The sequence below is a fragment of the Periophthalmus magnuspinnatus genome, chromosome 20 (assembly GCF_009829125.3).
Source record: "Periophthalmus magnuspinnatus isolate fPerMag1 chromosome 20, fPerMag1.2.pri, whole genome shotgun sequence".
In the NCBI taxonomy this organism is placed as follows: domain Eukaryota; kingdom Metazoa; phylum Chordata; class Actinopteri; order Gobiiformes; family Gobiidae; genus Periophthalmus; species Periophthalmus magnuspinnatus.
The window spans coordinates 22,030,601-22,055,916 of record NC_047145.1 but is presented as its reverse complement, the minus strand read 5'-3'; the positions used below and the strand labels follow the sequence as shown (position 1 = coordinate 22,055,916).

At 38.9% G+C, this 25,316-nt stretch overlaps 3 protein-coding genes across 3 annotated transcripts; all 3 read right to left on the bottom strand.

The window, feature by feature from the left end:
- Nucleotides 1-2,293: 2,293 nt before the first annotated feature.
- LOC117388115 (B-cell receptor CD22-like) lies at nucleotides 2,294-5,311 on the bottom strand. The gene is made up of 6 exons (XM_033985587.2): nucleotides 5,268-5,311; nucleotides 4,699-5,082; nucleotides 4,216-4,512; nucleotides 3,851-4,111; nucleotides 3,055-3,351; nucleotides 2,294-2,568 (listed from the first exon to the last, which is right to left on the bottom strand). Exons 1-6 carry the CDS (start codon nucleotides 5,305-5,307, stop codon nucleotides 2,294-2,296), a joined length of 1,554 nt encoding a protein of 517 aa, XP_033841478.2. The 5' UTR covers nucleotides 5,308-5,311.
- Nucleotides 5,312-6,799: 1,488 nt separating this feature from the next.
- On the bottom strand, nucleotides 6,800-14,506 carry LOC117388114 (B-cell receptor CD22-like). The gene is made up of 7 exons (XM_033985586.2): nucleotides 13,843-14,506; nucleotides 11,876-12,259; nucleotides 10,493-10,789; nucleotides 9,608-9,874; nucleotides 8,469-8,562; nucleotides 8,349-8,388; nucleotides 6,800-7,097 (listed from the first exon to the last, which is right to left on the bottom strand). The coding sequence occupies exons 1-7, from the start codon at nucleotides 13,880-13,882 to the stop codon at nucleotides 6,900-6,902; spliced, it is 1,320 nt and encodes a 439-aa protein (XP_033841477.2). The 5' UTR covers nucleotides 13,883-14,506; the 3' UTR covers nucleotides 6,800-6,899.
- A 4,790-nt stretch (nucleotides 14,507-19,296) lies between these two features.
- On the bottom strand, nucleotides 19,297-25,204 carry fen1 (flap structure-specific endonuclease 1). The gene is made up of 11 exons (XM_033985727.2): nucleotides 25,114-25,204; nucleotides 24,737-24,852; nucleotides 24,551-24,653; nucleotides 22,570-22,672; nucleotides 22,304-22,477; nucleotides 22,079-22,215; nucleotides 21,547-21,613; nucleotides 21,310-21,441; nucleotides 21,070-21,221; nucleotides 19,744-19,858; nucleotides 19,297-19,433 (listed from the first exon to the last, which is right to left on the bottom strand). The coding sequence occupies exons 2-11, from the start codon at nucleotides 24,816-24,818 to the stop codon at nucleotides 19,353-19,355; spliced, it is 1,146 nt and encodes a 381-aa protein (XP_033841618.1). The 5' UTR covers nucleotides 24,819-24,852; nucleotides 25,114-25,204; the 3' UTR covers nucleotides 19,297-19,352.
- Nucleotides 25,205-25,316: the final 112 nt, after the last annotated feature.

The window sequence follows — 25,316 nt, the reverse complement described above, 5'->3', positions numbered from 1 at the left end:
TGGATTGCTTGAATGAACGGGGGGATCCCAGGTCTCCTCATCTGCATTAGGTTGTAGGTGGACTTTTGCCTGGCATGGTCTGGGTTCAGCCCTTCTGTATGTCAGTCAATGAGGATGCGTATTTACAGTAGTTCAACCGTTCTTCAAACCTAAGGCACCTCAGCCCTTTCAGTCCACTCTAAAGAAACGCCATGCTCCATTTAACCCATTTCATTTATTCAGTCAGTTCAATATCACATTATACTTAATTACACAATATACATTATTTATACACATTACACTTTACACATTATTTATAAAACACACTGAAACTTTTTCACCTTATTCTTCTGTGGGTCTAAACTACATCCACCCAGATGAGTGGAGATGGCCCTACTATTACTACTACTAATAATAATAATGTATAATACAGTTGAACTATAAATACACCTCTTATTACTTTCATGAAAGACAGATATCATTAATGTTATACTGTGGAACATTCAATGTAAAGGAATAACAGATAACAAACTTATGTCTGTACCCCTCAACTTACTGCAGCTTTAAGAAACAATAATATGATTAAATACATAAGAAATGAAGATGTCGTGTTTTATCTGACAGAACTGAAGTGAGTCCACCAGCAGATGACAGTGTTTACTATTAGCACTAAGACACCAGCACAACCATCACACACACACACGCACACACACACGCACGCACACACACACTTTTGAACAGAATGTGATTGTTTTGAGTAAATGTAATATTATTTCTTCTTTACTTTTGCATAAAGGCTTTCAAAATCATCTTGAACCTGCCCGCTGGTGTCTGGCTTTGATACTTGAACCTGGGAGTACACAGTGTCCTCTTGTTCTGTGCTTGGGACGTCTTTAGGACTCAACTTAGAAAAGTCAAGCTCCCCATAATGGACGGTTTCTTCTTCTGTGGTTTTAGCCTGGGACACATTGACCTGGGAGTAGACTGTTTGCTCTTGTGGTTCATCATTTGGATTAATATTTGAAGAATGTTTGAAGGTGGAGAAGTTAATTTCTCCATAATGGATGGTATCTTCCACTCCCTGCACAGATGTTTGTTGCTGCAACAGACAAAAAATGTTTCATGTTTGTTCGATCTCCTTTGAGGTGTTTAATAGATTTTACCTGTACGTCTTTGGGAGTCTGGCATTTTATTTTGAAACACCTGAAAAAGAGCAATAAAGTAGTATGTATCAAAGACATTGGACTATTTTGTTTACAGGGAAGTTAAAGGGAAGTGGTCTCCGTGGAAACAAGCAGTAGTGTAACCTCCACCAGAAAAGTTACACAGGACACAAAATTAAAGTGAGGAATTTCAATATTTAAATGTCAAACTAGACTTAACTGCCCGGGGAAATTGGACCCATCAGACAAGCCCACCTTGTACCGTTAAATCAGGGGTGTCCAAAATTTTCTCATTAAGGGCCACATATAAAAACACAGACAAAGCTGAGGGCCGATTTAGGGCCACAGACTGGTCACCAATACAGTGAATACTTCAAATCTGTGTATTATTACAAGTTAGACTGAACCTCTAGACCTTTACTCACACTCAAATCCTCAGTAAGACACGTTAAATATTTGATATGGGCTTGTTAAAGTAAATTTTCAGAAATAGACAGTAAAAAGTACTGTTTAAGGCAATATGGGCCAATTCACCTGGAAGCTTGAGGGCCAAAAAAAATTGGTCTGAGGGCCGCATTTGGCCCCCGGGCCACAGTTTGGGCATGACTGCATTAAACATTTGCAATAATTTTATTTTTTTTTCTTAACCAAATGTGCTGTGACTAAAAACAGGAAATGTACGTTGTCTATTGTTTTAAATCAGCTGATGTGCCTCAGACCTGGAAGTGACATCACACTAAACAATCCTATACAAACCGAAAACTCTAAACAAATAGTTATTCTCATAAGTTTACTCACCAGACAAACAGACACAAGCAGATGATCAACAGAACTCCAATAACTACTCCAAGAATGATCCATAGCAGAGCAGAAGAGCTTGTTCCTTTTATAAAACAGTGACAGAATTAGAAATGCACAGATACTGGTAGATGTTGGGCCCAAGACCTACTATGTGATCACATGTGAAAAACCAATGAATTCAAGACAGAAACACCAGTATCATCCCCCATAATCAATGGAGCAGCTTTGGAGATGGTGTCAATATCAGGATTGAATAGTTGTTTTATGTTACTTTGCACTACAGCACTGCACATTCTTTATTTGAGCCAGTTATTAATTCCAACATTGATTCTGGGTAACAATACTGCACTTTAGGCTGACATACCTGTTATACTCAGTGTAATGACTGGAGATGATTGGTTTCCAAGTGTATTTGAGGCCTCACAATAGTACTGTCCCTCTTCAGTGAGGTTGAAGCTGTACGTGTGTCCCTGGCTGACATTGGCTGGTCCCTGTGAGCTGTGTCTGAACCAGGTGAAGTGGTGGACAGGAGGCTTGGCTCTGCTGGAGCAGCTCAGCGTCACTGACTGACCTGCTGACAGTGAACCGGACGGACTGACCTCCACTGAGGTGTCTTTAGGACCATCTGAAGACACACAGGGTCAGTGGATATATTAACATTAAAATGTAATACTAATGACATCATATAATGTCATTAGTGGATTACATTAATAAAGTAGGTGCTGTACCTGATGTAAAACCTGAAAAACATATGCATTCCCTGCATCGTAATTATTCACCGCTATTAGTTTATAAGCACAATTCTTAGAGGCAAGAGTGAAATTTTATGTGATGGTAAATTTAGCAACAGTTAGCATGCAAACTGCGCACTTTCTGAATATCTGACAATAAAACACTTGCAGAAAGTATATCTGTACTGGGACAAGACACATTCAACATCACATCAAAGTGATGAATCTGGGACTTGATCTCACAGTGCGGATGTAGAAATGTGAACATGTGTGTGACCCAACCCCTAGACCATCATGCAGCGCCTCTTTAAATTTAAACTCAAACAAACTCCATCCTGTCTCAGCAGTTGCTATAGTGACACTAAATAACAGTTACTTACATGTAACATTGAGAGTGATGGTATATTCTGTTGTTTCTGTTGTTCCTCCACTCACAGGATACGCTGCATTACACTTTATCATTAGTCCATCATGGGCGTCTGTCAGAGTGATGTTCTGTGTGATTTTAGTGGTAAATGTCCCGTTGGTCTCTGTGATGTGGGCAGTGCCTTGGTGGAGGGCCCATGTGAGCTGAGGAGGGGCGTGTGGACAGGGAGTGACAGCTGAGCAGGTTATAGTCACCACCTCTGTCTCTGTCTGTTTACCAGAGACTTCTATGGACGGGACCCCAGGAGCAGCTGAGAGAGAAACAAAAAACTAAAATGTGACTTTGAAAGTTATTTTCTCTAAGGTCAAAGGTCGCTGTGTACTTTCATACTAGCTCCAAGCCCAGATAGATTAAGGTATTAGTGAGAGTAAATACATTTGTGTTTACAGGTGTGTTGAACAGTAGCCTGCTGCTATTAAGTACTTAGTCAGTGGACAGTCAAATACAGGAGCCCCTCTCTGTTGTCCCCATGTTAACAGCCCCAGACTCCTGTATTTAAAACATGAATCACACAGATAGATCTTTGCTTTATGGAAAAGTCTCACAAAAAGTCAGTTTAGATTCACATATGAGTTTTAGCCACGTTCATTTGTGCCTCTCTGTGTGATGCAGAGACACTATTTTCTGTGGGGTCAAAGGTCAGCACATGCTTGATGGGAGCTGCCTCAGTGCAATGATGGATGTGTTCAGTAAGATGCTCAAACTTTACCAGGGTCTGGCCCTTTCAATTCAAAGGTGATAAAACCTACCAGTTATTTGCAGTGTAATGTCTGGAGACGTCCCATTGCCATGTGTATTTGAGGCCACACAGTAATAGTCTCCTCCTTCACAGATGTTGAAGCTGTACGTGTGTCCCTGGCTGACATTGGCTGGTCCCTGTGAGCTGTGTCTGAACCAGGTGAAGTGGTGGACAGGAGGCTTGGCTCTGCTGGAGCAGCTCAGCGTCACTGACTGACCTGCTGACAGTGAACCGGACGGACTGACCTCCACTGAGGTGTTTTTAGGACCATCTGAGGACACACACGGAAGTTTAATGCCATACTGAGGAACATTTCAGGCACAGCATTAATATCTCAGTGTAAACAGACTGAATCCATCAGTGTGTTTCACTCACATGAGACACTGAGAGTCACGTTACTGTCGGCCTTTTTTTTGAATCCTCCACTCACAGGATACGCTGCATTACACTTTATCATTAGTCCATCATGGGCGTCTGTCAGAGTGATGTTCTGTGTGATTTTAGTGGTAAATGTCCCGTTGGTCTCTGTGATGTGGGCAGTGCCTTGGTGGAGGTCCCATGGGAGCTGAGGAGGGGCGTGTGGACAGGGAGTGACAGCTGAGCAGGTTATAGTCACCACCTCTGTTTCTGTCTGTTTACCAGAGACTTCTATTGTGGGGCTCCAGGGAGAGTCTGAGAAGAGTAAAAACATTTGGGGAGAACATTACAATCTAAAAAAGGCAATAAACCAAGACCTAAGCTGATGAAAAAGCTTTTTTCTCAATGACAATAAAGGAATCAATCTATCAATCAACATCAAGAGGTTTTAATGCATTTATTTCTTCATTAACCTTTGAATAAATAGTAAAAGTGTCTTACCTCTGACTTTTATTTGAAGAGAGTCACAAACAGCTGTGGCCCTAAAACCACTGTTCTCTACTCTGAAGTAATATGTGTCATTGTGGTTTTTGCTTAAATTATAAAACATTGTGGTGCAGCTTTTGTTTTTCAGGTTCCCAGTGATATTCATGGGATAAGACTTAGTGGAGTCTCCACTGACTGAAAACGTATACTGTGAAGATGTACTGTACTCAAGAACACCTTTAAACCAAATGCCAGTGACAGGGTCTGCAGTGTTTATTTCTTCCTCTTGAGATAAATCTTCATAGGTGCATGGGATCCACAAACAGGAGCCACTCAGAGCCTCCATTGGACTTGGAGTTTTAATGGACAAATGATTTGGTCGATCACAACCATCAGCTCCTGTAAAACATGCACAGGGTTAAAATGACAGTAACAGAAAATGCAGAGTGCACACAGGTGTTCACCATGTAATCATTCATGTCATGTTTATTCTTACAATATAAAGCTAAATTATTGTGTGGTGAAAAGGCTCCACTTTGTGCTCACATTTAACATATAACAATATTAAAACAATCTGAACTCACCTGAACTCAGCAGTAAGATTAGTATCATCTGAATAAACATATTTCCAAAGGACAGAGTCTGTGATAAAAATGAACTCTTTTAAAAGGCTTGAGTCCTGAAGAACCTGCAGCTCCTCTGAGTTGGGTCGAGTGGAGTAACAGTGACTTCCTCTTCGTGACTGATCTTAACTTCTGTATTTCACACAATAAATGCAGTGTGTTTTGTGCTCATCTAACAGACAAACACAACCACAAACAAACAGGTAAAGTTAAGTAAAAACACTGTAACTCTGTGGACTTGACATAATACTCTGCATTTTGTATTTGCAGTGAATAATAATTGATTAGTACATTTTGTTTAATATGAAAAAACTGATATTTATGTTAAATGTTATTATGTTTTATGTAATTTATGTTTTATTTGTTTTAATAAAAGTGAAAAGTTTATGACTCGCCAATTTGGGGAACTTTCTGGAGATTTAAAAATATATCAGCAAAGCGAGATATAGAAACTTACTGGTAGAAAAAATCTATATTTTGTCCCATTACAGCTGATCCAGTGGAGAAAAGGAGCAATTTAAATAATGTACTTTACTGAAAAATCTGTATTTTTTTCAGTGTTGTACATTATCTAAACCAGGGGTCGCAACCTTTAACACACAAAGAGCCTTTTGGACCCAGTTTCCACGGAAAATAAAACACTAGGAGCCGCAAATACTTTTTGACATCTAAAATGAAGATAACACTGTATATAATTATAATAATAATGTAACGGAATAATATAGGTTTTATTTTCACGGACCGGCCTTCTATATGTGACAGAAAAATATGGCAAAAGTAAGTTAAGTGCATAAAAAAATACAACTCACTATACTGCTGAATCAGAGGGAGCCCTGCGCTTGTTTCTTTGGGATGAGGTGGTCCCATCGAGGAGTGATGAGAGACAATGACAGTGTGATTATGTTTAGTCTGCTCTGCAGTTTCTTTCAAAAAACTCTAAAGGCTTTTTTATAATCCAGGGTGCTTAGTCTCAATGTGCCAACGTAGATTTGAAGGTTTCATTGCCTCATTCACTTTTCCCGCATATTACGCAGAGTGGACTTGGCGCATGAGACTCACCTGTAGAGACAAACCCAAATTTTAAGTAGGACTCCTGGTGTTGTCTGTTAAATTTATCGGTCTTTTTCTTGGAGGTCGTAGTCTCCTCTTCTGGCTCTTCAGTTGTCCTTTTCCCCTTTGTTAAAAAGCTCTCCAAAGACTTTTGGTTTGGCTCATTTTTACTCTCTTATGGCTCTACTTTTGTGCATCGTGTCTGATGTGTTATAGGTGATACGTCTGTGTGTGTCCCCGGCCCGGTGGTTGGGGACCACTGCCTTAAAGTACTCGCAGTTACTTTATTTCCAGTCATCTGTTCATTTTACATGTTTCTTTCCTGTTTCAGAGCAGTTAGCAGCAAAAAATCTGCCTAAGGACATAACGACAGTAAATCACGGTATGAATGATGCTGTTTGAGGAACCAATTAAAAAGCTGCACTTTATTACAACAGAGGTCCCATTAAACAAAATAAACATAAAAGATACATTCTTTTATCGATATAATTATATAATATTTATATCTCTACGTACAATTAGTATATATTATTTATACAACACTTAGTTCTTCACTGGAGTATAGATAGAACTGCCGTCGGCCATGTTGGATACTTTTACCGCAGAGTACACCGTTTCCTGGTTCTTGTCCTGCACTGGCTGCCCCTTTGACTCATGGGTAAATTTGGAGAAGTCAATCTGACCATAATGGACCTCATCATGTTTGTTTATATCTGCTGGTATCTGTGCAGTTGTGAGGCTCTGGGGAAAGAAGAAATTGCTTTAAGTTAGAAATACAAAATACTTCCTATTTTGACACACACGCTGTAACACGCACTTGTTTCCATGCTTTTTGGGGACATTACATTGACTTCATTTCCTGGAGACCAAGTTGACTCTATAACCATAATCACCACTGGTCTAACCTTTACTTAGACCTTAACCAATTTTAAGCCACATCTGAACTTGCTGATGTAATAATAAAGTATTTGCGTCATATACAGATTTTAGTCCCCACAATGTGATAAATACTCATCCAGAAGAGCTAGGTTGAAGTAGCACATTATATTTCACGCTATAGATTCAATTGTAATATTTGTTTTAACGATTGTAATTAAGTAAACGCCAAAGTTAAATCTGTCAACTGGACAAAAAGTTGTAGGAGTGAAGATGTTTGGCTACTCGTCCAAGCCTCTTCTTCAGTTCTGGTCAGATTACTGCTGGACACTTCCTTATATCTGTCTGAGGGGAGGAGCTAACTACACTGAAACTGGAAACAGCATCTATCAGCCGTCTATTTCAAGCCTACAAACATTTTAAGACAGAAACTGGTTCACCCAAAGGACAAAACCCAGAGCCACAGACAAATTAATGTGTCTACTCTACATTCAGTGAAGACTGCAGTGAGCGTTGCATCGGAGAAACTAAACAGAAACTCCATAAGAGAATGTACCAACACAGAGAGAGAGCTCCTCAGGACCCCAGTCTGCTGTACATCTCCATCTCAAATAGTGAAGTTCAGATCTGAGCCAGAGAACAGAAACGGTTTGAGAGGAGAGTTAAAGAAGCAATTTCTGTTAGGAAAGACAATCCTTCCTTAAACAGGAATGGAGGCCTCAGACATAATCCATCCCCCATCTACAACTCCATCCTCAGACCCAAAGCAAATAAAGGAAACAAAGAGAACAATAGAGTTAGCCAGTAGGCCCATTAAGGCTGAAACTGTAAAAAATGGCTGTTTACAGTTTCAGTGTAGTTAGCTCCTCCCTGCAGATAGATAGAACTGAAGTGGTTTGGATGAGCAGCGAAACGTCTTCACTCCCACAACCTTTTGTCCAGTTGACAGATTTTGGTGTTTACTGTGCTTGAAAATGTGTCATTTCACAAAAGCACAGCTGGCAAATCACTTCCTCAATGACAAAGCTTTTTTCTCTCAGTATTGACTCACACAATAAGCAAAACGTCAGATAAAGATATTTTTAACTCCTGCAAATACATCATGTGTTCTCTTACTCTTGTCTGCTGGGAGGGTTTGTGTTTTAACTTGAATCTCCTGCAAGAAGAAAATAACACTATAAGTATAATATATACAGATATGAAGTGGGCCCATGTGAACATTTGTGAATGTTTTACCAAATGAAGAAAATGACAATTACAACCAGAAGAATCCCAATGATTCCTCCAGCTATGGCCATAGACTGGGACGAGCTGCTGGCTGCTTTGACTCCTATAAAAACAAAACATTATCTTATTTAAAACAATGTCTCTGTTCTGTGTGTTTCAACATTTGGTTATCGCTGTATTCAAATATGAAAATGATGAGTGGCTGTTTTTGGTTTCACCCGTTGGGCAGGACTGTTCCATTGAAGGCCAAAATGACGCTGCTTTGCATATTGTTCAGAAATAGCTCACCAGTTTAGAAAACATTAAAGGATGAGTGACCACATGTCCTCTTCAAGTAACAGGCCGGCCATTGCTAGACTGTAATGTAAAGTGTTCTTGGTCCATTGCTGGGTCACTGGTAGGTGTGACATTAAACTCTGTAGTTGGGCGTTTGTGACTCACTACATCCTTGTACCACCAGGTTTATTATCATCAGAGTTATGTCATGACGGCATAACTTATAAAATGTGTGGATTTGATGAAACTTTGGGTAGGTGGAGTGATAGAAAGAAATTGTTATTTTAGTTTTATTTTGAAATATTGTCTTTACGAAAAAATGCTTATTGAACATATAAAAAACATGTAACATTATAAACATATAAAAAGAATTGTGCTTCCTATCAGTTTATCTTTAACCTTTACTCTATAATTTGGGTTTAAAAAACAAGTATTAAAATGTATATAAAGTAGTTGTTTTGATTTTAAAAGTTCCTTCATGTTAGGCTACATGTCGTTATGTTGTGAGGCTTATTCAGATGTAACACTGGGCTACACATAACTGCTCCATTCAGGCTTAATGTCACTTCTCCAGGATGTTTCTTAACTCAATATAAACAAATGTGCAGGGAGATTAAAGGTGCACTGTGTACTCACCTCTGTTGTTATTGTTTTACTTGGAAAGTTCCAGAGTATGGCATAATTAAACATATATATCATCATAGAGACAAGCAACAGTGTAATGTAATGTTGCATGGCCAAATTAAAGGTCAGATCTGTGAAATGGCAAGCCTGTTCATAGTAAGAATGTGTGTTTTTAAAGAAATTTTTGAGCAGTAAAAACAACAGTTATAAAGGGCATCTTTAAATAAAATGGTCATCAGAGATGTTACCTCCAGGGCCCACATGCATCACTTGAGACTGTTGTTTTCCGACTTTATTCCAGGCCTCGCAGTAATATTCTCCATGTGAGGCTTTGCTGAAGTTGAAGCTGTACGTGTGTCCCTGGCTGACATTGGCTGGTCCCTGTGAGCTGTGTCTGAACCAGGTGAAGTGGTGGACAGGAGGCTTGGCTCTGCTGGAGCAGCTCAGCGTCACTGTCTGACCTGCTGACAGTGAACCGGACGGACTGACCTCCACTGAGGTGTTTTTAGGACCATCTGAGGACACAGGGGGTAGGGGGGTAGTTGGAGTTAAAAACTAAGAAGTGGATAACATGTCTACAGGGACCACTCCCACCCTGGACATGGACTATTCACTGCTCTTCCTCCTGGGAAATGAATCAGACTGTTTAAGGTGTGGAGCAATCGACTGAAACGTAAACCCTCCTAATCTCTGCTGAATCTGCGAGTTGTTAAACTGTATTTTGTTGTTTTTTACCTGACAATGACAATAAATAAATGTAATCTAATAATACATGTGTTTTAATAAGATCAGAGGTTCAGCAGTTTGAGAACCACTGTTAAATACTGTCGTCATACTCAAACCATTAACAGACCATTATTCATTCACTCTGCAATTGGTGGGTAGGAATTTCAAGATTATTTGGTAACAATGAAATGTTAAGAAGTGAAAAATCACAGAAGAAAAATGAGGTGGGTTTAATTCTATACTATGACGTCATTTTATTGATACATCGCCACCTCTATGACAGTAAACTGATTATGCAACATGTTCCTCTCAAATGTAATGACTCTTTGAGGTAACTTTACTACTTTATCTAATCTGAAGTACTTTTACTAGAGTACACAATTTGCCAGTGTGTGTCGTAGACTTACATGTAACATTGAGCTTGATTGTATTTGCAGCCATCTTGATCTCTCCATCGACTCGATACGCAGCAGTGCATTTTATCTGTCGTCTGTCGTGAGACTGGGCTAAAGTCACCTTCTGGGTTAATTTAGTGGTAAATGTCCCGTCTGCGTTGGTCTCTGTGATGTGGGCAGTGCCTTGGTGGAGGTCCCATGTGAGCTGAGGAGGGGCGTGTGGACAGGGAGTGACAGCTGAGCAGGTTATAGTCACCACCTCTGTCTCCGTCTGTTTACCAGAGACTTGTATTGTCGGGCTCCAGGAATCTGTGGGTTTAATAAATCAATATTCAATCCAAATACTGTAACTTTATCTTGTGGAGGGTCCAAAACCTTCTATTCTCCAAAAAAAGATTTTGTTTTGCCGGAAATGTTCCACAAAATGGCATAAAACTTTCTGATCTCCACAGAGACAAGCAAACCAAGTATCTTATCATTTATTTAAAATGCATAGTTTGAATATATATTAAATTTATATAATGTAAATTAAAGATAGATGTGTTTATACCATACTGTGGAACTGCAAAGCAATAATATTTTTAGGAGACAACCAGGTGAAACAGTTTGTATAGTGCGAGCTCCCTGCAAAGGCTCGTTACTTTCATGTAATATAAACAAATGCATTCTTACTAATGCTATTACCTAAGCATTTGCAAATTACTGTACATAGTAACTTGGTTGGCCAAGCACTGATCAACAAACTGGAAAGTTGGTGGTATTAAACTGTCAGTGTGCCCATGGGCAAGACACAGCTGCATTGCATTTATATGACATTGGTGAGTGAAATATTTTAGGCAGAAACTACCAGCCAAAAGTTTGGACACAACCTCTCAATCAATTTTATTTTGTCTTTTTTTTTTTTTTACTACTTTCTACCTTTTCTATACATACTGATCATGAGCTTTGGGTAATGACCGACAGGACAAGATGGTGGATACAAGCGGCTGAAATGAGTTCCTCCGCAGGGTGGCCGGGCGCTCCCTTAGAGACAGGGTGAGGAGCTCAGACCGGGCCCCGGATAAGCGGAAGAAAATGGATGAAATATGGAATGATGTAGTATAGAAAAAAGTTAAATAGCCCTACTAAATATTTTTTAGTATTTTATATTTATGAAATTGTTTAGTTAACTCTTTTCTTTACTACATCATTCCATATACATCGCTTCATATATTTGACGTCTTCTGTGTGTATATAAAATGTGGAAAGTAGTAAAAAAAAACACTGAATGAGAGGGTGTGTCCAAACGTTTGACTGGTCGTGTCCCAGTCAAAACCAACGTGTGAGTCATTTCATTTCTAAGTGACTGGAGCCTTACAGTAAATAAAATAGGAACATAATTGAATAATTTCTTACCTTTTACAGTGACTTGAATGGTTTGGCAGGACGCAGTTGCCTTGAAAGCCTCGTTCTCAACCCTGAAGTAGTATTTATTTGTATGTTGTGTGGTCAGATTTGAAAACAACGTAGTGCAGTTTTTCTGTGACATGTTTCCAATAATTTTCATGGGATATTTTGTTCGTGCTCCACTGCTGTTGAAAATAATGTTATCTGCAAATTCAATTCTGGGATCGTGTTTAATCCATATGCCGTATATTTTTTTTGAGTAGTCCATAGTCTGTCCTTGTTCAGGTCTGAAAGTACATGGGATTTGTAAACAGGATCCAGTCAATGCTTTTAACTCCTTTGTTGGCGCAGTGACAATGAGCTTAGGATTCCTCTCGCAACTGGCCCAAACGCCTGAAATTACAATTCAACATTTAAAAATAATTAGTACATAGTTCGCGTTTTCATGTCATTTAAAGTAGAGTTGAGTAAAATGGAATATTGTGGAATAGATCTGTAAGATAAGATGAGATAATAACTATTTATCTCACAGAAATTCACTCTTAATACACACTACGGACGAGTAAAAACTGTTGTGTGCATGTTACTGCTATGCCTGGAATGTTCCGCAGCATGGCATTACACTTATCTATAGAGCATTTGGCCCAATTCCTGGTGTTTTATTACAAAAAAATAATAATAATAATACATTGCCTCTCCACAGGTCTGACTTGTAACTTCGCTTGGTCAAAGTTTAATGCCATGCTGTGGAACATTTTAGACCAGAGGTGTCAAACTAAATTTCACCAAGGGCCACATCAGCAAAATAGTTGGTCTCAAATTTGCAAAGATATAAAAATATGTCTGTGTAACTGCGTAACTCCTGATAAACTGACATTTAAAACAGTCATGCATTTCAATTTAACTTGTTGCCGGGCCACATAAAAAGACATGGCGGGCCACATTTGGCCCCCGGGCCTTGAGTTTGACACGTGTTCTAGACAAAGCAACAGTAGCGCGCAGTGACTTTTATGGGTAGGCAAGCAGACATGGGGTGGACGTCAATATTTGGTCGATAACAATTAATAACAGCTGTTTTTTAAAATGTAAACTACATTGCAAATTAGAATATTTATTTTTACTTATATATAGTATTGTTCACTATGTCACTACTGCAGTTTTCCCTCGCTATATCGCGGTTCACCCTTGTTTCACAGATTTTTCCAGTGCAATTCTACACGTTTTTTTACATCGTCTGAACGTGCATTGTGTTCTGCGTCCTGATTGGCTGTTGGACTGTAGACCATTGTCCAACAGTCTCCTCCGTGCCGCGTCTCCCGTGCAGCACAGAATTCAGCGTTTAACCAAATTTGTTCCATCGACGCTAAAGCGGAGCGACGCCAGGACGAAGACGCACGGTCAGAGGAACTGTGAAATACTCCTGAGTCGCTACAAATTAATTAAACAAGAGAGAAATGTGAGAAAATGTTAATATCTGTGTGAGAAAAGTGTATAAAGTGTGTGGTGAGGGGTTTTACAGACAAAAACATATAGAATAATTGTACAAAATAAAGCTGATACTTCACAGATATTGACTATTGTGGGGGGTTTTTGGAACGTGACCCCCGCGATAAACGAGGGACCACTGTATTATTATCATTATTATTATCACGCAACTAGAAACCAAGCGACATCTGGAGACACCAACAATGACATGGCCTCCGTAGCACAACAGTGACCAGTATTATGTGCAAAACAACACCGTGACTACAACCATGCTTCAAACAGGCACAAGTGAAGGAAAAACGGGATTATTCGTACGTATTTTGAAAGTATTTAATCATTCTTTTGACACACGATGAGCACTGCTTGCCTTGATCGTCCTGTAACATCCCCATGGAGTAAAGTTTACGGATTTGACGGGCCTGTTCATTTAAGATGGGACATTACACCTTGCTGTCCCGATACAGTTGAACTCAGTAGAAAATCCCGTTTACCTGACAAAAACAGAGCACTGAAGAAAAAGATCGTTTCCATTTTCGAAACCAGCGCGACACACAAGGACCTAAAAAACAAAAGTAGGTTTACGCAACAGATTTATGCCACTAATACTGAAATGTAACTGACTATTGGTAAAGCTCAAGTCATTCCTGGTTATCTGGAATCATATTAACATTAACTGTTCACTTTGCATCACATAATTGATGTTGTAATAGAAAAAAAATATTAAAAACTTACCAAAGCGCTCACTCAGGGATAAAGACGAAATGGTACATAAAGAACAGGTATTTCAGCGGCTGCACAAACCTCCAGTGTTGATTTAAAAAGTTCTCCAAAATGAGACGAGCGACTTAAGACCTCAACAAAGCAGAAATGCCACTCTGCATTCTGTGTTGGGGGAAGTTACTTATTTCAATAGCCCATAGACGTCTAGGAATAACACTGGGTAGCGTAAATGACAGGTTTATTGCACAACAGGATTTGGGTCTTTTGTTAAACACTCATTTCTAATACGTCTGATACGAAAAGCCTGAAATTGTAATGCGTCTGATCTTAATAATGCACCGTCTCATCATTACAGCAAAGCCTCATGATGGAAATGACACATAAAACGGTTGGTCGGAAATCCTGTGGTGTCATGATATCGGTATTAGTATTTCAAAACGGCACTTTTAAGCGGGTACAAATATAAATGGAATGTGGTCAGACATCCACAGGAAACCTCACTTCATCTAATAATAGTTTAAAAGTCAACAACAACAACAAACACGCACATTTATATTAATTTACATACATAAGATCTCATAAACGCTTAAATATCTGCACTAAACTGAACACTTTATAACACCAGGCACCTAAATAAAGTCAAGTTTGCACTGTTGTATTTTATTTTTAAGCATATCTTTTTTAACTTTATGCATGCTCTTATTTGGATTTATAATAGCTATACTTCTTTTTTAAATATTATTATTATTCAGTGTTTTATGTTGCACTTTATCACCAAAAATACGTTCTTAGTTTGTGAGTTGTGTTCACTGAAAATGGCAATAAAAGTCTTTTGATTATGATTTCCTGTACAGGCCTGTCACGAAAAAACACATTTTGAAGTGTGATATATCTCTGAAGTGCAAACAAACAACCGAGAGCAGATTTAAACCGCAAAAACTATTCAAAATCTTCAACATCATTATAAAAAAACACAACCTGCAAACAGATAAACAGCAGAATGAAACACTTTAGTCGTTAGTTTGTATCTGTAAAGAATGTTAGACGTTATTATTCTTAAATATTATGATAAAAAATGAAGAAAATAAATACAAATTTTCCAGTAGTGCAAAGTAAAAGTGCACAAAATAAATACTGGCCTCCAAAAAATATTCCAGTAAACCAAATCTAACCTTAAACCTACTGACTATTTGCCTAAATCTAAGATAAAAACGAATCATAACCTATTTTAACCCAGATCTGAACTTTAAATCATGCTGTTGATCTAATAATAAAGGAGTCACATCATGAGCTGTTTTTTGCTCCTTATAAGGAAAGAAGGTCCCCGTGATGTGAGTTTGTGCAGATTTTAGTCTCCACAATGTGACAAATACCAGTCCACATACCACGTGTCAAAGGCGAGAGTGTTAACGCTGAATTTTTTAACATATTAACACGTTGCAGATTATTGTAGAGTAAAATCAGCATTAAAAATCTGAGCAATGAGTTACTCTAATCCAGTGCTTCTCAATTATTTTCTATCATGCCCCCCCCCCCCCTACAAAGAAGAGAAAAAATAAAACTACCCCCTGAAAAAATAAAATAAATGAAATGATATAATGAAATTTAATTAAATATCAAATAAAAAAAATAAAATAAAATAAAATAAACATCAAATGAATAAATGAAAATTAAATGAATATCAAAATAATACATTAAAATTAAATAAATATCAAGTTAAAACAAGTAATTTAGCAATTTGGTACGCCACCTTATATGATGCTCAGTGCTGCTGCTTTAAGTGACATTTACAAAGTGGATGATTGTTGTTCATATTTGACACGTTTATGCTGAAAAAACTCCAGCGTCTCATCAGCGTGACTGAGGTGTAATGAGGTGGGGTCTTAACTTATTTGTCTTCATACTGTCCACTGCCACAGCAGACACCGGTCTGTCCTCGTGTCCCACCGGAGTCACGGTGAAGCCAAGTGATAAATACTCTTCATTAGACTCTTCTTCGTTTTATTTTTCGGGTGACTTTACCTCCGTCTATATCCGCCTTTCTTTTCATTCCTATTAAAATGTTTTCCATAGTGTCTCATTAGCAAAAGTGTTTCTTGTTCACTGCCCTGTGTCACGATCTGTTCGCTCTCTCCTGCTGTTTGCTGTGCGCGCGCTGCGTAAAGTACTACAGTGTCATACGCAGAGTCATGCCCACTATTTGAGAACCACTGCTCTAATCTAATGATATTCTCAAAATCTTATCAAGATACTGATTCTTTATTTCTTTTCATGATGAGTGCAGTAAGTACTTAACAACTTGGTCACTTTACTTTAAACTGTTTCGAAGCAGTTTCATGTCAAAACTATTACACATAATCCCCGACCACCAAAGGCATAATCCCATCTCATTTGTGTTTCAAAACCGTCTGGGGGCTTTTAAAATAAGGTGTGGTGATCCGCCTGTGTAATTACTCAGTCTATACAAATAATTCTAGGATATAGGCCTATAATTACCCTTTATTCATGTCAAACAATAATGCAAATGTCTCCAACCTTCAGCTGCTTTTACAAAACAAAAAGCTGCTAGAAAGTGAGCGACGACAAGCCTCATATGGTGCACAGTTACATGCCCATAAATATATCCATTCATTAATGTGCAGAGTTAAGCATCTGAAGTTTACAGTTACTGGTAAGAGGCATTTAAAGAATCAAACTTGATTCAGCACAAAGTGTATAACTCAGAAATCCTTGGATAGCTGCTTTGAAGGAGGTGGAGAGCTACAGGTTTGAGACACGATATAAAGTTATACATTGTCAATAAAACTGACTATAATTCAGAGATTAAACACAAATTAGTTTGTGGATTAACCTAAATACATTAATGCTATAATAAAGTGTTTCAAAGGTAAACACTCAAAATGTTTTATAACTGTTTTTGATTGATGCAGTTGAGAACGAAAAGAAAATGTAGTGTATTTTCCTTTAACTCAGGTATAATTCATTTTGATCCAGGAGCCGTTTTTCTGGCGACTCCATGTAATGAGTTTGCATAATCCAGTTTCCCCACCCACCTTTTGAGACGCACTTGTCCAAATCTTGTAAAATTTGAGAAATAAACAAATTTTTATTTAAGAATATCTTTTAAAAGTAGTAAACTTACTTCTCTGTGTCTGTTGGTTCCTCTGTCGAAAGTGTGAACAGTACAGTGCTGACTGTGAAATGCAAATGATGACACCACAGGTTCTGTTCCTCTAGTACGGCTTTTTTTTTTTTTTTTTTTTTTTACAAGTAAATCATTTGCATCTTATTGTTACAAGTTCCAGTACACAATGGCTCCATTTGTTTTCTTTAAAGGCCCATATGACTCAATTTTCTGATCTGTATTATCAGTTTCCTCATCACAAACGGACCTGAAGTTGTGTTTGTTTCATTCAAACATTTCACACAATTCTTCCCTTTAAAAACAGTAAACAACATCCATCCATCTTCTTCTGCTTATCTGGGGCCGGGTCGCGGGGGCAGCAGTCTAAGCAGGGACTCCCAGACTTCCCTCACCCCAGACACGTCCTCCAGCTTCTCCAGTGGGACCCTAAGGCGTTCCCAGGCCACAGACATAGTCCCTCCAGTGTGTCCTGGGTCTTCCCCGGGGCCTAATCCTGGTGGGACATGCGTCCGAACACCTCCCCAGGAGGCATCCTGAGCAGATGCCCGAGCCACCCCTACTGGTTCCTCTCGATGTGGCGGAGCAGCGGCTCTACTCTGAGCTCCTCCTGTGTGACCGAGCTTCTGCGGAGGAAATTCATTTCTGCCGCTTGTATCCACGATCTTGTCCTTTTGGGTCATTACTCAACGCTCATGACCATATGTGAGGGCAGGAATGTAACGAGAGCTTTGCCTTTCAACTCAGCTCCTTCACAACAGCGACCACATCACTGCAGACGCTGCACCGATCCGCCTGTCAATCTCACGCTTCATCCTTCCCTCACTCGTGAACAAGACCCCGAGATACTTGAACTCCTCCACTTGAGGCAGAGACTCACCACCCACCAGGAGAGGGCGCCACCTTTTTCCGGTGGAGAACCATCGCCTTGGATTTGGAGGAGCTGATTCTCATTCCAGCCGCTTCTGGCTCGATGAAGCATCAGGACAACATCATCTGCAAACAGCAAAGATGAGACCCTGTGGTTCCCGAACCAGACCCCCTCCGGCCCCTGGCTGCACCTAGAAATTCTGTCCATAAATATAATGAACAGAACTGGTGACAAAGGGCAGCCCCGAGTCCAACATGCACCGGGAACAGGTCTGACTCACTGCAAACACAGCTCCTGCTCCTGCTCCTGCTCCGGTCATACAGGGACCGGACCCCCCTTAGCAAAGGGCCCCGGACCCCATACTCCCGAATCACAGAACAGACACACATGTTATGAAAAACTTTTATTTCATAACTGAAAACAAAGATAAAACCAGAGATTAAAACTAAAGCCTTGTTTCAACAGGTTCGCTTTGGAGCGAACCTGTTTGGGGAGTCTGGGAGCCAGTACCCTCCAGGGTCAGAGGGACGTGGGGCTGGTACGGCTCCAGCCACCAACCAAATGAAATGATTGGACAAGAGAGAACAGAGTCAAGTGAAAACAAGACGGCAAAAAAGGAGATATAAACAAAATAATAATCTCACCAAATGCTGACTTGTGATAAACGGCCGTATTTCCAGTTATGAAAACTTTATATGTTGAGCCGACATGCCCCACAAAACACAAACGCACGAATGCTCCAGCTGCTTCCTGTTCACTCTGTGCACTTGTGTATAAAGATCGAAAATGTTGTATTTCATAATGAACCTAACATGAGCCAAACACACATGACATGCTAAAACACAGCAGAGGCTCAAAGAAGTGAAATAAAATGCACAAAAAGCTAAATCAGACGTTAGCATTAGCCACGTCTCACAACCCCACAAACTAAACGTCTTTTTGAGAATCACTGAGATCGGACTTGTAATTAAAAGTGTAATTCAGGTACGATTTATTAAGTTAATATTAGCTATGTTTAGGTGACGTTAGTGTCTCACGGAGCAAAGCCTGAACTTGGAGCTGCACCTGGAGCATGGAAACTCAACAGCTAGAGGGCGCCGCACCAAACAGACGCGCTCCAAGGCCCAAGAGAATCGTGCCAGTGGAAAAGAGGCTACAAAGAGATTATTTTACAGACAGGGGGAAACATTTGACATAGCATTCCTAAGCTGGTTCTAAAATGGTATTACATTTATTTATTTCTTGACCCAAAATGTTAGGTATACAATTCATTTTCCCTTCCGAAATTTGCCAGGTGTGCCATTAGCGGTCTTCAGCTTCTTTTTGGCAGGGGCTTTTGTCTCAGATTCCTAAAGAAAAACAAAACAAAACATCTGGTTCATCTTCCCTAAGTCCAGACAAAGTCAAATTTAGCAATGCATTTGTGACTTAAAATTAAGGTCAGCTATTGATTGACACAATAAAACGTTTAAAAAGGCAGCTATACCAAAACTGTCAAGATATTCAAATTCTGTGCCAGCAGGATCATTCCACTGAGTAAATGCAATAGTCTTGAATGATTTGAAACTTTAAAATGTACAGTTTGGTTTGTCTCTGCAAGTTACACTGTAGTTTGGATTAGCAGGGGACCAGAAAAATCTCAATCGGACACAACTTCACCTTCCGTTTTGAGGAGAGAGATCCGGTGACAGTGAAGAAAGAGTCCAGCCGCCCTTGGGTGCTGCCCTGCCGGCTTTTCATAATCTTCTTAAAGCCGTTGCGGATTCTGTCCTCACTGTAAGAAATAAAGTTTATATTGGCTGTTTACTGTTATGCAAAAACTCTGAAACTAGTACAACAGACGTCCCTTTTTCCGATTGGCCCCACAGGATAGTAAATGGTCATATTTTTACATAGCGTTTTTCCACCTTCAAGTCAGTCAAAGCTCTTCACATCAAGGAAACACTCACACATTCACACACCAGTGCACACAGACACTGGGTGAGGTGGGTGAAGTGTACCTGGTTGCTTTATATTTCGTGTATAATATGATGATTTATATACATAACTCAACAGCGCACCTAGTGGTCACCAAAGCTATTACTTCTAGATGCTGGATTTGGACAATTGGAGATGTCACTCAAAGGAATCCAATATCGTTTTAATCTTCTGCTAATAATTAGAGAACATGCAAACACCAAAACAACTTTTAGCTAGGAAAAACAGGAAAAACACTTCTTTTGAAATGTTATAATTGCAATGTTTTAGCGTCATTTGTTTCTTGCTTATGAACAACAGATGAGTAACTCTCGCTTTAATCTGGTAAACATGTAACTCAAGAAATTATTAGTAACCAACTTTGCAATTAAAAGGCCCAAATTACATCATTTTCTGATCTGTTTGGTTGAAAACTATCGATTCATGACATCACAAGGTGGAACAGAGCATTTTAAGCTTTAGATATAAACAGACTAATAATAAAGAGTTACTCAAACATGTGTGAATGAAACAAAACACAACTCCAGGTCTATTTTTGATCAGGTAATAACATTCTAACATGGCTTAAAGCTCACGAGAGTCCTGTTTGTGTAATATAGAACCTTTAAAATAACTTGCCCAGAGATGTAGTTAATACAGATTGGGGTTTTTTCATGACCAATGCTGATCGCTTAGAATACAGATCAACCGATGTCTGATAACTGATCATTTCTGGGTCCCCAACGTATGTAATATACTACAAACTTACCCCAAGCCCTTTTTAACCACACACTCAGAGCTTTATAGTCAGGTTTTGTGCAGTTTTCTCTTCATATTAAAGTGTTAATATAAAGCTTTGTGTGCATCTTTACAGCAAATTCACCAAAACTAAATATCGGCCTGTGCTGGAGATTTAAGGCTCATAGCTGATATGCTAAAAAGGCCAAATATTGGCTGGTCTCTAGTAGTAAATGAATAAAATTGATTCAAATCTTTAAAAAAACAACAAAACTGCAGCCTGTAATTTACCTGAATTGTTTCTCGTTGCACATGAACTGAACCAGTCCCTCTTCGTCTGGCTCGTTCCACTTCAGGTCGACTGTTGAACAATCCACGACTTCTGGCTCCAAAAACAAAGCCCTGGCCTCTTTGTACAGCCAGTCCTCTGGAGCTGGGTGTTTCTACCAGCCAAAGGAAAGGCAAACATTAACACTATTGAAATTATAATCTATCTGAATATATACATCTTGAGTCAGTAATCGTCTTTACATTGGGATCTATGTTCTCCAGGATCTCTTCAATACTTCCATGTGTTTTGATAAGGTCAATGGCTCTTTTAGGCCCAATCCCTTTAATAGTTCCACAGTAGTCGCAGCCAAGAAGAATACACAGGTCTATAAACTGAAGTTCACAAAAGATTATTACTGAAAGAAGTCAAAGATGATGATCAACAATAAAACAACACAAGAATGTATTTAAAAAGGAGGGATGCCGTTTGGATTTTACTTGTTCATTCGTCAGGCCAATGTCTTGAAGAATTTTGCTGAAGTGGAATTCCTGGATTGGCAATTTCCTAAAACATTGCAAATAAGTAAGATTAGCATAGTTAATAGTAGTTAAATTATAATTATTTTCAATGTATTACACTTTGCACTGTATTTTCTTACCCTTAGACTATTTATTTATATTCAACTTGTATATACACATGCACATCTGTTATTATTCATATGTTCATTAATAATCTTTGTTTTGTCATCTTTGTTATGAAAAATGCTAATATATATGTTGTCTTTTTGAGCTACTGACTCCAAGTAGTTTTCTTTGTAGATCTATAGGATGATTTTTATGTCTAAGAATAACTGCTATGTAATATTTGATTGAAACAGTAAATGCAAGTATGAATTAATAACAGTATTATATAATGAGAGCCATAATCCCTGCTGGTTTCAGATATTTTCATTCATTTATCCTTGTCGGTCCATAGAAGGGGGATGTTTAAAATATAACAAATGGACTATGATTATAATTAAATCCTTACTTTGCTTCACTCGCTGTGAGGTGCCTCAACAAGACGTTTGTGCCAAAGGTGAGTCCGTCCATATCTTCAGTCGCGGTACCAAAAACCTTCCCAGCTTTAACCAGGGCTGCACAGCTGGCCTCTGCCTCACACGGAGCCTACATACAGAATCAATATGATCAAAACACATTACCACAATGTTTTCTTTTTTTTTTTTATTATAATAGAGGTTCATTTAATTCCTACCTCAATGTAAGGCACTCCCATGAGGGTTAACAGCTGCTTGCACTCGTCATTGTGTTGCTTGGTGACTTTTACTAAACGTTTGGTGAATTTGTCGATGTTTTCTTGTTCTCCTGCCTCCTGGGCTTGTGCTAGCTGTTTCTCAGCTTCAGCCCTCCTCTCTCCTCTCTTCGTCAGCTATGGACAAACAAAAAATATTAATTAATTTAAAGTGTAAAGCACGAAAGCAAGATGGATAACTTGATGCAGAGATGACCTGTTTTACTGACCTCTTGTGATTTGAGCTGAGGGGGCTTGCCGTCAAACACATACACAGGTTTGATTCCGTGTTCAAGCATTCGTATGGTCCGGTAAAACATTCCCATGAGATGACTGGAGACAACAGCAAAGATTTAGCAATAATTACGAGGTGTAGTCAAGTAAAACAATCATCAGTCCTGTTTGTTCAAGGATCCTCCAAAAACAAAGTTACTATCAAACTTACAGATGCTATGATCAAAGTCACCAAATGGTTAAATCAGTGTTGCCTACAACTAAATGTGTCTAAAACAGTTGGAATGTACTTCACTAAAAGTGTCAACTCCACCACAAACCCTGACATATTTGTATCTGGTGAAAAACTACAATTGGTTGAAGAATATAAGTACCTTGGCATTGTAATTGATTCACATATTAATTTTAAGTCACATGTTAAACAAACCATCAAAAGGGTCAAATTCAATTTAGCAAATTTCAGATTCATCCGAAATTCTATGTCCACCCAAGCAGCCAATATTTACATGCACTCCATGATTCTCTCACACCTGACTTACTGCCTGACGAGCTTGTCCCAGGCCAATCATACCACACTCAGACCACTACAATCACTGTATAAACAGACACTCAAAGTTCTAGACAAAAAAACACGCCACTTCCATCACTGCAGCATCTTATCTAAATATAATATTTTAAGTTGGGAGAATCTGATTAGATTCACAGATGCCTGCTTTGTTTATAGAATCTTATATGGACTCGCCCCTCCAACACTCAATGACTTTGTTAGCGTAAGATCAAGCTCAAACCGCATCACTAGAGGAGCCTCAAGAGGAGACTGTCTGATCCCATTCAGAAAGACAGCATTTGATCAATCAGCCTATTCTGTTAGAGCTTCTAAAGGGTGGAACAGCATCCCTACAATTATCAGGGAGAGCTCCACATACAGCTCCTTTAAGTCTCAATTTAAACGTTGGCTTTTAACAAATCAGACCTGTCAACACCAAACTCCTGCTGCTGCCATCTAGTGTTTGTCCTTTACATGTGCTTCTCTGTAATTCTGCTTTAACAAATCTTTTATTGCCCCTTTGTTTATTTTCTTGTGCTTTTTTAACATAATCTTTTACTGTTATTAATTGCATGCTGTTCTTAATAACCTGTCTGTTTTAATTATTTTTCTTCGCTATGATTCACTTCTTAAGACTTAATGCTTTTCTACTTTTTTACCATGCTTGCAAATGTTTTTATAAGGAGCCATCTGTACATCATGGCAACGGACAACAGATGAAAAGTAGCCTTTTGGCTAATTCTGGCATGTTAAACAGTTACTGTTGGTCAACATGCACTGACCGCTATAAATAAATAAAAAATAATAATAATAATCATTTGCGTGCAATATGGGTCTATTCATTGTAATACAAGTAGTACAAATGTATCACACGGTTGGTTGATATGGCACTAACATGTCATTTACAAAGATATAATTTCAAGATAAAATGTCTAGGCCTTGTCAATAACTGTCCCATTTTAAATCATCTCACACTCTGAGGACTTCAGGGACTGGCCTCCTGCTGGTGCCCGAGTCAGGACTAAGTCAGGACTAAGTCAGGACTAAGTCAGGACTAAGTCAGGACTAAGTCAGGACTAAGGCAGGACTAAGGCAGGACTAAGGCAGGACTAAGGCAGGACTAAGGCAGGACTAAGGCAGGACTAAGGCAGGACTAAGGCAGGACTAAACATGGAGAAGAGTTTCAGTTTTGTGCAGCTACAACCTGGAACAGTCTTCCTGAAGATGTGAGACAGGCCTCTACTTTGACAAGGTTTTTATTGTGCACTTTTCTCCTCTAATGTTATTTTTATGTTTATTCATGATTAATATTATGTTTTGATTTGTTGTATTGTGATTTTAATGTCTCTCTTATTCTGTAAAGCACTTTGAATTGCCTTGTGTACGACTTGTGCTACACAAATAAACTTGCCTTGCCTAAATAAACTCACCTGGTCGTCTCTCCATCCTCATTTTGTAGAACATTTCCATCTTGACGCACAGCAATCAAGAACTGGTAAATGCACATAGAAGCATCAATTGCTATTTTCCTGCCTGTAAAAAAACAAATACATTATAGCCATTTAATAAACAAAGCTATGTGGGATTTCAAATAAAAGATACAGGGAAAACATTACCAAAGTAGCTCTTGATGTCCTGTTCTCTGATGGCAGCGGGAGCTTGATCTGCTATGAGTTTTGCTAACCCATGTATTCCCATTGTGTTAAGCTACAAGTTCCTGGGATTTGCAAATCTGAAACAGAAATAGTCCAGTAAAAAGTAAACTTATTGCTGGGACTTTCATAAACTATTCAGCCAATATTTTGCACTTAGTAAGATGATAATATGCAACAAAACATGTGCATCTGAGGACAACAGCCTGACAATGCCAAGTTAGCAAAGGCTACAATCCACCTAGCATCTCAAATACTGCAAAGTAAATGTTCATGGCGTTATATAACACAGACAGCAATGAATTATAATCCATTAGACTTGCAAAACGTATATAAACTACCTTGAAATGTGACTGTTTGCAGAAGAAGCCCACACGTCTCCTTCACTGTGCAACTTTCGCGGGAAACACAGGTCCAGGCAAAATCAGTAGATACGCTGATTAGACTAAAGCCGACGCTGATTGGATCAATAGTTTTGTGACGTTCACTTTTGGTGATGCCGATTGGCTGAAAATATCTTGCTCGACTGTGATTGGTTGCTATC

What these genes read in the sequence shown, in the direction of transcription:
- LOC117388115 (XM_033985587.2), bottom strand. Translation starts at nt 5,307, where the DNA reads ATGTTTATTCAGATGATACTAATCTTACTGCTGAGTTCAG. An exon ending in AATCTTACTGCTGAGTTCAG is followed by an intron (nt 5,083 to 5,267) that starts GTGAGTTCAGAT and finishes CATGTTTTACAG; the next exon opens with GAGCTGATGGTTGTGATCGA. An exon ending in CATTACACTGCAAATAACTG is followed by an intron (nt 3,352 to 3,850) that starts GTAGGTTTTATC and finishes TTTCTCTCTCAG; the next exon opens with CTGCTCCTGGGGTCCCGTCC.
- LOC117388114 (XM_033985586.2), bottom strand. Translation starts at nt 13,882, where the DNA reads ATGGAAACGATCTTTTTCTTCAGTGCTCTGTTTTTGTCAG. An exon ending in CATTCAAGTCACTGTAAAAG is followed by an intron (nt 10,790 to 11,875) that starts GTAAGAAATTAT and finishes TTAAACCCACAG; the next exon opens with ATTCCTGGAGCCCGACAATA. An exon ending in GATGCATGTGGGCCCTGGAG is followed by an intron (nt 8,563 to 9,607) that starts GTAACATCTCTG and finishes TTGTTTTTATAG; the next exon opens with GAGTCAAAGCAGCCAGCAGC.
- fen1 (XM_033985727.2), bottom strand. Translation starts at nt 24,818, where the DNA reads ATGGGAATACATGGGTTAGCAAAACTCATAGCAGATCAAGCTCCCGCT. An exon ending in TGGGAGTGCCTTACATTGAG is followed by an intron (nt 22,216 to 22,303) that starts GTAGGAATTAAA and finishes TTCTGTATGTAG; the next exon opens with GCTCCGTGTGAGGCAGAGGC. An exon ending in TGGAGAACATAGATCCCAAT is followed by an intron (nt 21,222 to 21,309) that starts GTAAAGACGATT and finishes TTTGGCTGGTAG; the next exon opens with AAACACCCAGCTCCAGAGGA.